At 37.6% G+C, this 14,877-nt stretch overlaps 1 protein-coding gene across 3 annotated transcripts in view; it reads right to left on the bottom strand.

The window, feature by feature from the left end:
* Il15 (interleukin 15) overlaps nucleotides 1-14,877 on the bottom strand; it is a 68,773-nt gene that overhangs the window by 6,965 nt on the left and 46,931 nt on the right. For all 3 annotated transcript variants that reach the window (XM_047565645.1, XM_047565643.1, XM_047565644.1), the window contains 2 exons: nucleotides 2,257-2,355; nucleotides 1,189-1,286 (listed from right to left, as the gene is read on the bottom strand). In XM_047565645.1, coding sequence (XP_047421601.1) covers nucleotides 1,189-1,286; nucleotides 2,257-2,268 — 110 coding nt within the window. In that variant the 5' untranslated portion in view covers nucleotides 2,269-2,355. The remainder of the gene's footprint in view (nucleotides 1-1,188; nucleotides 1,287-2,256; nucleotides 2,356-14,877) is intronic.

Below are 14,877 nucleotides of genomic sequence, written 5' to 3'. Positions count from 1 at the left end.
ATCAAAATGTTTTTATTCTGACCAGTGTGAAGGTCAGTGTTATCCTAGCCTCCGTGCATTCAATGGTCTTGTAGATGAACAGAGACACGGAAAACAGAGTGCACCTTGACACTTTAGGTCAATTCCAGGACTGGTCAATCTCAAGTGTTAAAGAAAAGTCTAATTAATGAAGCAGAAACAATGTAAGATATGTGACCATGCTTAATAACTATTCTTGAATGAATTACTAGTATTCTTTAGGTAGAGGCTCCATGAGCTTACTAAGCAGATAAAAATCTTAAAATAGGCAACAATCATTTTCACTTAACAACTGTGACAGTAAATGTTCTTTCCAGTATGTTCAGTTCTACGCTGCTCATATACAGTTTCCTTCATACACATTGCAAACTTTAGCCTGATCTGGGCTAAATGATCATATACTTAGTAACTTTGGTAAAAATCGAAATTTAATATCCAGATGAAAGATACTGACCAAATAACTAAGGAACAATTGCTAGAGCTTCAGGAAAAAACCGTCTTTCTCTGATGGATCTTGTACAGAAGTATGAGAATCATTGCTAATCTAGCTTATGAGGAAGATTTACCTCTATGGTTCCTCATACCATGATGGCATTGGTAGAGGAAAAGTGAACTGGGATCAGATTAGACAATAATAGTTTGGGTGCTGGGGACCAACTGGGTGCAGTGTATTAGCTGCATCTAAGAGAAAAGAAAAAAGTTAATAGACATGGAAAGATAATGTCCGTTTATCAGGAGAAAAAGCAAAAGGTGTAAAGAAAGAAAGAGACATTTTAAGCTGAGCTAGGATAGTGATCAAAGGACAGGAGAAGTTGTGTTAGGGACAAATGAAAAGCAACATGAGGGAATCCTAAACACCTACTTTTTATTGCTGTGACAGTCACGCAGGAAGGAATGGCACGCTTTCAAGTGTATTTGGAAATGGAGAGGCCCAGTTTATTGGCGGGGAGTACTCATTTGGAATCTTAGGAGAATAGAGAAACGTGCAGTTGGCTGTTCACCCAACTCCTCTGAGCTGCTGTAATCTGCCCCTCAAGCCCCACATTCTCAGTTCCTAGAGGTAAGAGCAAACGGACCATTTTGCTGGGGACCAGTTTCATGGGGAAGACATTCAGGGACAACGGTCATGGCCTTTGACGTAACGATTATGATACCTAAAGATAAAATTACCCCAAAATGAAGACGCGAATGCCGGCCTCGGTTAAAAAACGACTATTGAGAAGTAAACACACGTAGCACTGGATGGAAGTAATTCTCAAATGTGGTTTCTGAAAAATATAATCATAGACACAATGGTACAATATTTTCAGTTGAAAAGTTAAATGTAAAACAACATTTTATCTTATTTCTAGGCTCAAAGTGTAAAGTTATCATTATTTCATAGTTAACCTTTTTTTATCAAATAGTGAAACTAGAATTTATTTTTTTTCTTTATCCCCCACTTCCAAATCTATCTCTATGCTCAAAAGTCTTTAATAGGTATTTCTCTGGATGCACATTTCTGGTAATAATTTAACAAAGTTTACATATTTGGTAGTATGCTTATATAACAATGTCATCACTTAATTTTTTCTATTATCTTTCAAGTCCTCTCATCCTTCTTTCCTTTTTAATAGACCATCATATTTTATGCAGCACAGATTAATAACATGCATTAATAACAAGGTACTCATATATTAATTTCATGTAACAATTTGAAAATTAATAACATGCTAATATCACTTGGAAAAAAAGCACATAAAAATGGAATCAACTAAAAATATTTTATTCCACTCTAAGAGCCTCTATATAATAATTTTTCTTGGTGATTTAGGAAAATCATTTATCTCAGACATTCCCAGAGTTTCAATACTTTTGCCTGACTCTTTTGTGTTTTTAAAGCTTTTATAGTTCTGTGCTTCATTTAGCCTCCACGGAAGAGATGAATTATTCTCAGACCTTGCCCTCAAAGACGGCAAAATTTACTGCATCGACAGACATTTAAAGAACAAAATAGAGTGGGATGAGTGAAATAATGCATTTACAGTGACACGAAGAGCCTAGCAAAATTGTTAATCTTGTTTTTAAAACTCCATTTAATTTATTTTCAAAATAAAGACAATCCTATGTGAACAGACATCCGTGACATCCCAAGGTCTTCAGCAAATAATCGTAGAACTTGTTATGAAGTGTCTGAGATTCAAATGACCTTTGAAAGAAAAGTCCACAGGCTATTTTCATCTATTTTTTTTTTCTTACCAAAATTCTCATTACTCAATGCCAGAGTAAGTCCTCAGGTATTGAAGAAGAGCCTGCTATGGCAATGGGTTCCCAGCAGCCATCCATCCAGAATACGTCCTGCAATACAATTCCAAGTAAGGACGATTCATTAAAGTCACAAAGAGATGTTTTGGAAAGAAAGGGAAGGAACTGATGTTTACTGAGAACCTACTTTTAAAATGGATATTCCCTGCCATATGTACCACGTTCAATCCTCATGACAGTCCTGTGGGGAAAGGTAAGCAGCATTTGGGTAAGCTGCCCCATCCCACAGCCAGTGTGTGACAGCCAGATATGGCATCAGGTTTGTCTGATCACAAAGAGCAAGATATTTTTATTAAACTACGACTCTAAACTGAAAATTTCTGAAACCACATAGTGAAAAGTAGATGCATGGAAATACTTATGACCACTCTTTGACAATCCCAGTCTCCAACAGCAGGAGCTACTCCCATAGACACTGATGGATGTGTTCAGTCTTTAAAATAAATCATTGCTAACTGAAGCATCATTTGAGAATTTCTTAAGTACAAAATTCTATTTTTTTATAATTTAAGGTATGTGAAGAATGCAAGGGTTCAAAATATATTCACTTGCATTCCATTAAAATATTTAAAATAAAATACAGAATATGAACAATTTATTATTGTCCTGTAAAAATAATATATAGAATAATACATATTTATTGGCCTCATCCACAAAAAAAAAAAAAAATCAAAATCTGCCACGTCCCCTGAGATAAATATTCACTGGAACCAAGTTTCATAAACTCAAATAGTTCAATTCTTATGCTTTAAGATATTTCTAAAATATAAAATGATTGATTTAAAATCTATAAGGCATTAGTCTTAAAAGGAAAAACTGCCATTTATCAAGGTATTAAACAAGATATTATGAGGGTATGTTTGATAGGAATATTTTTCTGTGAGAATGTATTAGATCTAATCTTCCTGTACATCTAACCTAAATGACCCATCAATTGATTCATTTAAAACAATGAAATTGCTGTTCTTACTGTTCTCATTTCATTATCATACCATCTACCTTATTTTAGTGTTCATCATTTTTTACAGCATTGTAAAATATTTCATAATTATTCATAATATTTCATAAATATTTTTGATATTTCATCCAAATTCTTTCTAGTTATAGTATTCCAAATTCTATATTTTTTTCAAAAAACAATGCTATTTATTGACTTGGGATTGAATAATGAATGCTAAGAGTGATGAAATGTTTAGTGTGGCCTTAGGAAGCTACTTTAATAGACAATGGGGCTTTCGATCCTTGACTTTTATAGCAGTGACCCTCACTGCCCTGCCCAGCTACCTCCTGCTGGCGTAAGGAAAAGACTAAGTGCGTGAGCCAGAATGCTCCACGGCTGAAAGCAGGTCTCAAGCATGACGGAATGCAGTGGGAAATGTCCTCAGAAGCTTCCAACAACATAATCATAACAGAAAGCAGTGTAGCTGAAAGGGAACATGTTACAGTGTTGACTGCCATCTGGCAAAAGAACATACGTAGCTTTCTGGGTTGAAAGCAACCAACCTGGCAGCTTTCGAGATAGCCTACCTACCACATACTATTATTCTATGGACCAACCATTCTCCTAAAAACACATGTGTTTTTTTGTAAGTGGATGTAATCCCTGTTGTGGGGTTGAAAAAACACTGAGTTTTTTTTTGGATTGGGCAAACCATCACTGTTAAAAAAACAGAAAGTGGTAATCATTTTCAATAAAGGGCCAGATAATAAATATCTCAGGCTTTGTCAATCTCGTGGTCTTTCTCATAATTACTTGATAAGACCACTACAGTGAAAAACAGCCATAGATAACACATGAACAAATGGGTTGGACTGTCTTCCAATACAACTTCATGTTTCAAAATGGGTGACTGGGGCCCTGGATCTACCAATCACCTATGTTAGTAAAAAGTTTATTTGTTGATGATCTCTGAACCCTGTGCATCTCTTCATCAGTCCTAATTTGAACACTGAGAAAGTAATTATTTTCAAGTGTCATTACTTGTACTAGCATTTTTTTTTTAACAGTAATTGCTTCTTTCAAATAAGAGTCTTGGCTTATTTCACTTAGCATGCTATTCTCCAATTCCATCCATTTATTTGCAAAGGCCATAATATTATTCTTCTTTATGGCTGAATAGTATTCCATTGTGTATATATACCAGAGTTTCTTTATCCATTCATCTGTTGAAGGACATCTAGGTTGGTTCCACAATCTAGCTATTGTGAACTGAGCTGCTATAAACATTGATGTGGCTGTGTTACTGTAGTTTGCTGATTTTAAGTCCTTTGGGTATAAAATGAGGAGTGGGATAACTGGGTCAAAAGGTGGGTCCATTCCAAGTTTTCTGAGGCCCAAAAAACCAAAGGCCAAATGTTTTCCCTGATAAGTGGAGAATGATATATAATGGGGATGGGGGGTGGGGAGTGAGAGAAGAATGGAGGAACTTTGGATTATGTAGAAGGAAATGAGAGGGAGGGCGCTATGAAAAAATGGTGATGTGAGACAGACATCATTACCCTATGTACATGTATGATTGCACAAATGGTATGAATCTACATTGTGCACAACCATAGCAACAAAATGATATACCCCATTTGTGTACAATGAATCAAAATGCAGTCTGTAAAAAATTAAAAGATAAATTAAAAAAAATAAGAGTCTTCCTCAAACAAACTGTACTACAATATTAAGGCTAAAACATAAATCATTATAAACTATATTACCAGGGGCTACTGCTACATTTTCAAAAATTAATTCATACAAATAAAAGACCTGAAGTGGGTATTTAACTCTTTTATAATGCTCCACAACATACTCGAGGGTCTCGCTATGGTCTGATTGTCCCTCAGATGTTCAGGAGCTAGAAGCTTGGTCCTCTATGTGACAGTATCAAGAAGTGGTCTAACACTGAAGAGGTGGGGCTTGTGGAATGAGGTTAAATGGTTGAAACTGTGCCTGTGAAAGGGGCAGATGTAGGTCTCAGAGACCCCAGCTATTTCTGTGAGAGTGAGTTGCTATGAAAGAGCAAGCTTGATTCCACAATCCCTTGGGCTAATAGTCTCACAACATGATCTCGTCTTCTTTAGTGCACCCTGCTATTGTGATACCACCTACCACCAGGCCCTCGGCAAATGCCAAACTGACGGGGCCACCCAATCTAGAACTTCCAGTCTCCAAACCAATGAGCTAACCAAACTTCTTTTCTTTAGCAGCATTCAGCTTCCGGGGTTTTGTTTTAGCAATAGAAACATACTATTATAGGCCTATAACACCCACAATTTCAACAAAACTACAAAAACAAGTGACTAGTTAGAGTATTTCTTCTTTTAAAAAATATCGTTTCATACAAAAGTGTGTAAAATACCTAAAAGCATGCTAGGAATAGCATGTATTGCATAATTTTGGGATTTAATTACATTTGGCTCCTTCTCAAAACCATTAGCTTCTTAGCTCAGCTTGCTTCCCTACTCCATGGGGGTCCCAGTCCTTGCAATGCTATCCCAAGTAGCATACTAACTTCCCAACATACTTCATCTTTTTCCAACATACATTTTGCTACTTTCAAATTCCAACTGGCTAAATATTTGTGAAAAAAAATAAATGACATTATAATTTCATGAGTTGTAACCTCTAAAAATTATAAAAATCTGAAATCATACCTACTACCTTATGTGATTACAAATCACTAATAATGATATTGAACTACTGAATACTGAATTACAGTAATTTCAATAATATGGAATCACCAATCGCTGCAAACTGCTAATTATTTCTTCTTTTCCTAACATCCTTGCCTGCATTTTTAAGTCAAGTTTATCAGGATGCATTTCAAGATAATACAACCATACATTTTAAGCACATACTATGCAGAGTTCCGGCGATCTCTCTGAAATCAGCACCATTGCCATGATATAGACCATACATATAACCACAGAAGATTCCTCATACCCCTTTGCAGTCATTCCATCTTCAACCCCAAGTCAGTTCCTGGTTTAACCATGTACTTCCAAATAGCAATGCAGAAAGAAAATCGTGGATAATGATGTGGAAAAAGGAAGAAGCAGCCAAGTGAACTCTGATTATTATTTTATTTGGGTATTTGAAACATATTCATGCTGACTAACTGCAAACATAAAGAGAAAATCTAACTATCGAAAGAACAATTCCCAAACTCCTAAAACAGGAAGAAAAGGTGAAGAAAACTTGTGCAATCTAACAGAAGGTAGTAGTGGTGGATTGTGGCAATCAGAAAATGAGGAAAAAAAGCACAGTAGGTAGGTAGGTAGGTAGAGAGATGATAGATAAAAAGCAACATGGCTTATCTCAGTAATACCCATATACTATTATTTCTCTCACTTCCCGTTAGAAAACTCTTGTCTTCGCAACTTCCTCTAAGGAATCCCTAAGTTGTCCGTTCTCTCTGTAAGCAAAATACTCTAAAATAGTCCATGTGTGCTACCTCCGACTCTTCTCTCCCCAGAATTTTCTCCTTTCTAGAATAGTGTTTGGAACACAGTATGTGCTATTTATTTTCTTGGAGTAAAAAATGAAATTTTCTTATTTGTTTGAGAGACATAGCATGTGTTGAAATTATTTAATACTAATTCACATTTGTATTCTACTATCTAGAGGTAACTTTCTCATAAAATAATCCCTGTATGAATGAATTATAAACTCATCAATTTTCACAGGGATATTGATAACCTAACAGGTAAGAAATGAATCAGAAATGCAAAAGGATCCTGGAATTTACTGGTCTTAGTTCTGTGCAGCAGACATTTATTGAGTATCACATATGTGCCAGGTACTAGGTGTACAAAGGCAAATCATTAAAGTTCCTGTCCTTTAGAAATGTAACACATGCTTTCATTATAGTATTATAGGTTGAAAGAAAATATCCCAGGGATGATAAAAATAAATTATCTGAGAGGATGATCAAAGTCAGGCCAAGAAGGGAGAAAAGGCTTTCCAGGCAGAGGCAAGAGAGGCATGGAAAATAAAGGGCCAAAGTACAGAGGAATAACCTCAGGAGTACACAGGCGGACCACTTGCCTAGCACAACAAGTTCAAGATGGAGTCGAATGGTACGTGAGAAATGGGAGTCAGTCATGGAGGGCCGTGGCTAACCGAAGTTGCTTTTCATTGCCCTCGTGCATGTAATGGCATGATTAGATTTGCATTTGAATAGATTGTTTGGACCACTATGCACAGTTATGTTTAAAGGAAGCAAGACTGAGGGTAGGGAAATGAACAATGATTATTGTAGAATAAAAAATGAGGAAGTGGTAATAAGTCTTGAGGGTGGAGGTGGAGCTCATTTGTGGAGCATGTGCTTAGCATGCATAAGACCCTGGGTTCGATCCCCAGCACCAAAAATAAAACAAAGAACAGAAAAGAGAGGACTGGCTGGGGTAATTCTTCATAGGGCAAGTGGCAGATCTTGGCTGTGTGGCTATGCAGGGTGAGTGAGAGAGATGAAGGAGTCTAGTGTGACTTAAGTCATTATGGCTTGGAGTATCAGCATAGTGGCGCCACTGATTGATACTGGGAAACAAGATGGGCTTGAGGGAAAGGTGACTCACTTGGTGTTGGACATGTTAAGGCTGGGAGGTCAGAAGGATATCACAGAAAAACTTCTGGCAGACAGATGAATATGTAAATCAGAACTCAGGAGAGGGCAGGACTGTGGATGTAATGCAATGACCCAGAACCGTGAGTTCAGAAGAGATCAAGCCAGGAGAGCATGTAAAGAGAAAACTGCAGCAAGGAAAGGGGAGAACACAATCTCTAACCTTCCTTTAGATAATGGCTTAGCGAAAGGCTTCTAATTGCTTCAGATTGTTGGTCACAGCTAACATGATCATGCAGCAAGCAATTACAGAATTCTCATGGTCTCCGAGAGCTCATTTCCTTGAAGGTAAGAAACATGTTGTTTTCAATTTGGATATTTCTGAAACTGGGTTGCATATTCTAAAGGATCTTCACCCTCATTCTCAGAAAAGCTATGATTAGAAAGATGGTGCTTCTTAAGAAACTGAGGGTTTTTCAGGAATCTGAGATGTTTTTATGCACGTGAAGTATATGGGGACATGTCTTGAGGATATCTGTGTAGGGGAAGGAAGATAGTCCAGTTGAGCAGAGGGAAGAGAAAGAAGTCACCAAGCAGTCATTAGCTGGCCTCGTTGGGGCTCTGAGGCTGAATTGGAGCCTGAGAGTTGTACCAAGCTGCGAGAATGGGAAAGAGAGATTTTAGAAACAACCCCCAGCCCCCACTCCCACCCAAGGAAAACTGGGCAAAGGCTACCCCCAGGAAGTAGGTGTGAACCTGGGCAAGAAGAGTTTGTCCTAGAGAAATTCTAGGACAGCTAGAGTTGTCAGCTGGGAACCAGCAAGTGGCAGTCCCCAGCAATGGGCATAACAGATTCTACAATCTTTTTTTTTTTTTTTTTTGCAGTGCTGGGGATTGAACCCAGGGCCTTATACTTGCCAGGTGAGCACTCTACCAACTGAGCTATTTCTCCAGTCCAGATTCTTCATTCTTGAAAGGAATAATGCTCACAGAATGGAGATCTACAAGTGACATTTAAGGAGGAAGGAAATGTGACTCTTTTATCTCACTATGATTTGATCTTAATTTGATCATGAAGCATTCAACATAAATTTGTTCACTCATTTCCAAGTGCACTTCAGGAAAAGGCTGGGTGACCTGGAATCCTACCCTGTTTGGAATAAAGAAAGAATTTTTTTCTGAAAAGAAAAACATACACAAGATCAAAAAAGGTATTTATTGCAAGATTCCTAGGGACTGACTGAAAAACTATTTGGCAAGGAGAGAGTAAAATAATAAAGGAGAGTGTTAACTTACTGAACTCTTATCATGAAACCGAAGCTTAAGCTTCAGTTCCTCTCTCCTGCACTTCCTGTGGAGAGAGACCACAGCCCGGTAGTGTGATGGAGGCAGGGAGGGTGGCCCCAGTCTCGTGCTCATCTTTTACCTCCTCAAGTCATTCTGGGTTTGCAGTAGGTACTACTGGCAAGGAGATGCCAGTATTTCCTTCAAGCTACCTACACTCCAATGACAGCCTGACTCCAGTAGAACTCAGGGAGAATCTAGGCCTGACTTGTCATCTTAAAGATGGAGAGTCAAGAAGGAGCCAGTCAGTTGGACCCGCTGTCAAGGCACTGGCCTGTCTGAGACCATGCCCAGGGAGACCCAGAAGCTGGATTTCTTCATGGCTTCCCTCCAAATAGGCACTGCTTGAGCAAGAAGCCCCAGAGCAAGTTAGGTATGGGATGTTTCCGGTCATGCATTATGGAGGTGAGTGAATACTTCCTAAGCCACTACCAACAAACAAACAAATCTCAATTCACTGTGCAAGAGAAAAGAATGATTTTTCTTTATGTTATTTTAAGGCAAATAATAAAATCCATACACATATGAAAGAAGAAATTTGAGTATAGTTATCTAAAAATCTGTAGGAAAAGAAGTATTGTAAATGGGTCTGAAACTTAGTCATGATAATGTTTTGTTATAAGTGTGGTATTTTTCAGTTTTATGATACCTATAATTTGTTATTTCTTTTCCCACTCTGAAGAGATACCTAAAAAGTGTCCCAATAACTCATTTTGCAGTTCTATTTGGGATACTTTTGCAGTGCTGAGGATTGAACTCAGGTGTGCTCCACCACTGAGCTACATCCCCAGTCTCTTTTACTTATTTATTTATTTTTTTGAGATAGGGTCTTCCTAAGGGCCCAGGCTGGCCTCAAATGTGGGATCCTCCTGCCACAGCCTCCCAAGTAGCTGGAAATAGACTGGTGTCACCAAACCTGGTTTTCTTTTCCTTAAGGAGCCTAGACACAGGAAGTGCTTCAGGCCTCACCAACCTGGATCTTCTTTGTTTATGACGTGCTAGGGGCTCTTCCATGTAGCCAAGCAAAGACACAGGGACAGCCTCATAATTCTATGCCTGATCTTGTCTTAGACTTTAATATTGGTCTTATCTTTTTTTTTTTTTAATGACATAATCATTGCCACTGTGAGCACATTTTTATAGTGGAGATAAAATAAACATTTAACTACAAACTCAGCATACTAATTGATTATAACTATACTTGCAATAGAAGTTTATGGTTAGGAGAAGACAGTACCTCTATAACAGAAGAAACTCAGTATATATTTGTTGTATGATTGTGAATACATGGATAAATGGGTAATAAATAGTATTTAATAAATGCTGCTACGAATAGAAGAGGTTTTTGGTTTATGTGGAAATTGAGGTTAATTTTGAAGAGTGGATAAATCTTGAATAGAAAGGAGGTTATCCCAAGCTAATACAGAGCAGCATAAATAATAATATGAGAAAACCTACAAGATGCCACTAACTGAAGAGCATTGAAGGAAGACAGAGGAAATACAAAGAACTAGTACCGTGGAGACAGGGTACTGTGACCTTCAAAGCTGAACTGAGGAATCTGATTTGATTTGCTAAGTAATGGGAGACCACTTTAGATTCTTAGTGACAATATCTCACAACTGTAATTGACAGGAATTAGTCAGGAATTAAATTAATAAGTGAAGAGAAAATGACTACGTATCAGCTAGTATAAAAACTCAGACCAGATGTTTACCTCTTAGAAAACTATGACTCTAATCTTCTAAGTTGTCTTTCTACTTGAATGGATTTCTTTGTGATTCCTGACTGCTCATGATCAGTCTTTTTACAAGAAAGGAGAGATTATCAATTCATGAAGAGTGAAAATTTGTAGTTGATGGCATGCTAATCTTACGTGTTAATTGTTAACTCTATTGGATGATAATTAGTTGAGATCCTGGCTTGAAATCTTTCAGTCTCCCCAATATGTATGTCCAACAGAGGCTTCCATTTGGACAGTGACACTGTTAAGGTTTGAATGTGAGATGTCCCCAGAAGCTCATGTGTGAGACAATGCAAGAAGGTTCAGGGGGGAAATGACCGGGCTAGGAGAGCTTTAACCTAGTCAGTAAAGTAATCCCTTGACAAGATTAACTGCTTGGCAACTGAAGGTGGTTAGGGTGTGGCTGGAGGTGGTGGGTCACTGAGAGCACTCCTTTGGAGTATATATTTCGTATCTGGAGAGTAGACTCTCTCCACCTCTGATCATCATGTGAGCTACCTCCCTCTGCCACACGTCTACCATGAAGTTCTGCCTCACCTCAAGCCCTGAGGAATGGAGTTGGCTGTCTATGGACTGAGACCTCTGAAGTGAGCACTTACATAAATGTTTTCTCCTCTATGATTGCTCTGGTCGGGTCTTTTAGTCACAAGGGTGAAAAAGCTGACTAAAACAGACTTTATTTGTTGCTGTTACTGCCATAAGGGAAGTTTTAAAACAATGTTTCATTGGTTATTTATACTATTGGCATTTTGGTTTGCCTCCTAAAGCTGGAGGTTACTAAAACCCATTCACAGTATGTACTCTCACCATAGATAAAAATTTTAAAAAAATGCCCTCAGAAAATGTGTATCACCCTCTTTCCCACCCAAATGTCTCTTTTGCCCATTTAACTTTACCTTTTCCATTTTAAGCCATTATTATAATAACTAAATGAGAAAGTAAATTTGGGAACTTACCCTAATACATTCATACTCCAGTATCTGGAGCCCACCATGGATACCAACACCTGTAGATGTTCAAGTCTTTAATACAAAATGGCATATCACTTACATGACCTATACATGTCCTCCAGAATACCTTCAATCATCTGTGGATACTTGTAATACATAACACAGTGTAAATGCCATGTAAATAGCTATACTATTTGTTTAGGAAATGATAACCAAAAAAAGTTTGTACATGTTCAGGAAAGACACAATTTTTCCCAAATATAGATGGAGGGCTGACAGTTAATGGACAAGAGAAAAGTCAGCCCAAAGTTATTATATGATTTGTTCCAGGTCTCCACAGAACAGTTAGTAGAACAACCAAGGGAAGACATCGATTCTGCTTTATTCATTGCTAACAATTGTTTCTACTATGACCACATTGTCCTCTCAGCTTTCCAAAACTGTCCAGAGAAACTTCACAATGTCATCTTTCCACTCTCTATGTGCCTCTATAGGGAACAAAAGGAAAAAAATCCCTTCCCTCATACATAGTATTTATTTCTCAAAGTAAATGGATATATTATGTATATATGTCGTGAACCTGTGGAAGTAAATAGATACATTCTAGTCAGAACTTAATATTTTAGATAGTTTTGATCAAAAGACTGATCACACCTGGTGGGGGACCAGGTGTGGTGACACATGCCTGTAATCCCAGTTTCCAGGAGGCCTAGGCAAGAGGATTCCAAGTTCAATGTCAGTTTCAGCAACTTAGCAAGACCCTGTCTCCAAGTAAAAAAAAAAATAAAAAAGAAAAAGAAAAAAGGAAAAAGGGTTGGGGTGTAGTTCAGTGATATTGCACCCTGAGTTCAATTTCCAGTATCACACACACACACAAAGGAAATTGGTAGTTTAGTTTATACTACTCAATAAAATTAATTTTATTTATGGATAAATTAAGAAGAGAGAAGTATGTAGGTAGAGAACAAAGGTAGATGTTAGTGTATTAATCATTTTAGTTAAACTTGTTTTTGTTGTTAACAAATGTTCATGAGAAAACACTGCCCAGCACAGTTTCTGATGGGTAAAGGAACACTACAAGAACAAAGTCTTCCATGATCAATCTTCAACGTCCAGTATACCAGTTCACTTGTCCTGTGTAATGTTGACTCCTTAAAAATTTGAACTACTGTCTATAAAAAAATGACTTCTTAGCAGACATAATTTCAAAAGTTTGTGAATTAAACTGAAGTCCACAATCAGTAAATTCCCCAAAGAGAATAATCATTCTTAGTCTCTGGAACAACAAAATGGGTCATTTAATTCTTCAAGTCACACACAACAAATGGACAAAATAAGCTTTATGCACTCAAGCACCCTTAGTCAACCAATTTATGACTTAACACGAGCACCTAAAGAGATACTGTGCATTGCTAGCTAAAAAAGATGTCTTTCCATAGGGTAGAAAGGCTATGCAGAGCAATTACCTTTGGGAAAAAAATTTTTTTTTGTTTCCAGTAGAAATATATGAAACATAAATCATATGGGAATAAAAAATATGCTAAGAATCTTGTTATTTCAATTTAATTTCCTCAATTTAATTTCTCATTATCATGCTAGAACTGAATGTTTACATCAAGCAACAAATAGTATCAGGAAAGAAGATTAAAGAAAATTCTTTTCCTGCTTATAGCATTTCAACATATGGGCTACCATAAGGTAGGAAGGTACCAGTAACTAGCCTGTCAGAGCTGCCACTTGCCTCTTTATTTATTGATTTTTAAACAAAAATGAGGAAATTCTTATGGAGGTTAGATTCCTTTTGGACACTGAGCAACCTGTTTCCAAGCAAAGCAGAAGATTACTATGACTTCTTTTACCCTTAAAAAAATGTCTTCTTCTTTTTACTTGGGGTGATTAAACATGGTGATTCTATTAGCATTCTCTAGAGGAATAGATTGTTAGGGTATATGTATGTTACATATATAAAATTATAAAAGGGGATTTATTAGATTGGCAATTGGCTTACGTGACCAGAGGCTAGATAGTTCCACAGTGGCCATCTGCAGCTGAGAAAGAAAAATCAGTAACTGTTCAGAACAAAAAGCTGTAAGTCTCAGAACAAGAGAGGCCAATGATGTGGCCCCAGTCTGAAGCTTAAGGCATGGAAACCCCTGCAGAGTCCCTGGTGTGAGTCCATGTGGAAAAGCTGAAGATGGAGTCTGCTGTTCATGGGCAAGGGCAACAGCAATGGATGTACCTGCTGAATAAGAATGGAGCTTGTAGGCACTGGTAGGCTTCCTCCTCCTTCTTCTCCATCCAGACCTCCAGTCTATAGGATGGTGCCACCCATCTGCCAATCATCTGTGGAAACATCCTCACGGGCACACCCAGGGGCATGGTTTACTATTTCCTAGGCTCTCTCAATATAGTGAAGTTGAGAAACAAAATTAACCATAGGTCCACCCCTTGTCAAATCAATATCCAACCAAATCTCTATAAATTATACTTAATCTCCAAATAAACACAATAACAAGGTCACAACTCCACCTAACGTGAAGTCATTATTCTGCATGATGACAGTTCTATCTACCACTGAAAGTGCACTATTTCCTTCCCCAGTATAGGAGTCAAAGTTTTTGGGTGATGGTTTACTCTTCTCTTGACATTCCACAACTTAAATACTAGAATAAATACTTAACAACATGCAAGCACTGATATGAAGTCTATATTATGTTGCCCAATAAAGGAACAAGAGCAAGAAACAAAGGTATACATTTAACATGAGAGTTTATGTGCACAAACATATTCTTAATAGAACAGGAAAGAAAGGACTACAAGTACTACAGTCCTTGCTTCTGTCACTGGCCACATGGCCATAGCAGTTCTACAACTATCTTCTTCTACAACCCTATCTCTTCACTAGAAGGGCGACTCACACCTGCATTCCTGAAAAGTCTGTGTCATCCTGACTGGATTGAGCTGT

The sequence above is a fragment of the Sciurus carolinensis genome, chromosome 10 (assembly GCF_902686445.1).
Source record: "Sciurus carolinensis chromosome 10, mSciCar1.2, whole genome shotgun sequence".
NCBI classification, from domain to species: domain Eukaryota; kingdom Metazoa; phylum Chordata; class Mammalia; order Rodentia; family Sciuridae; genus Sciurus; species Sciurus carolinensis.
This window is presented reverse-complemented; position numbering and strand designations above follow the sequence as displayed.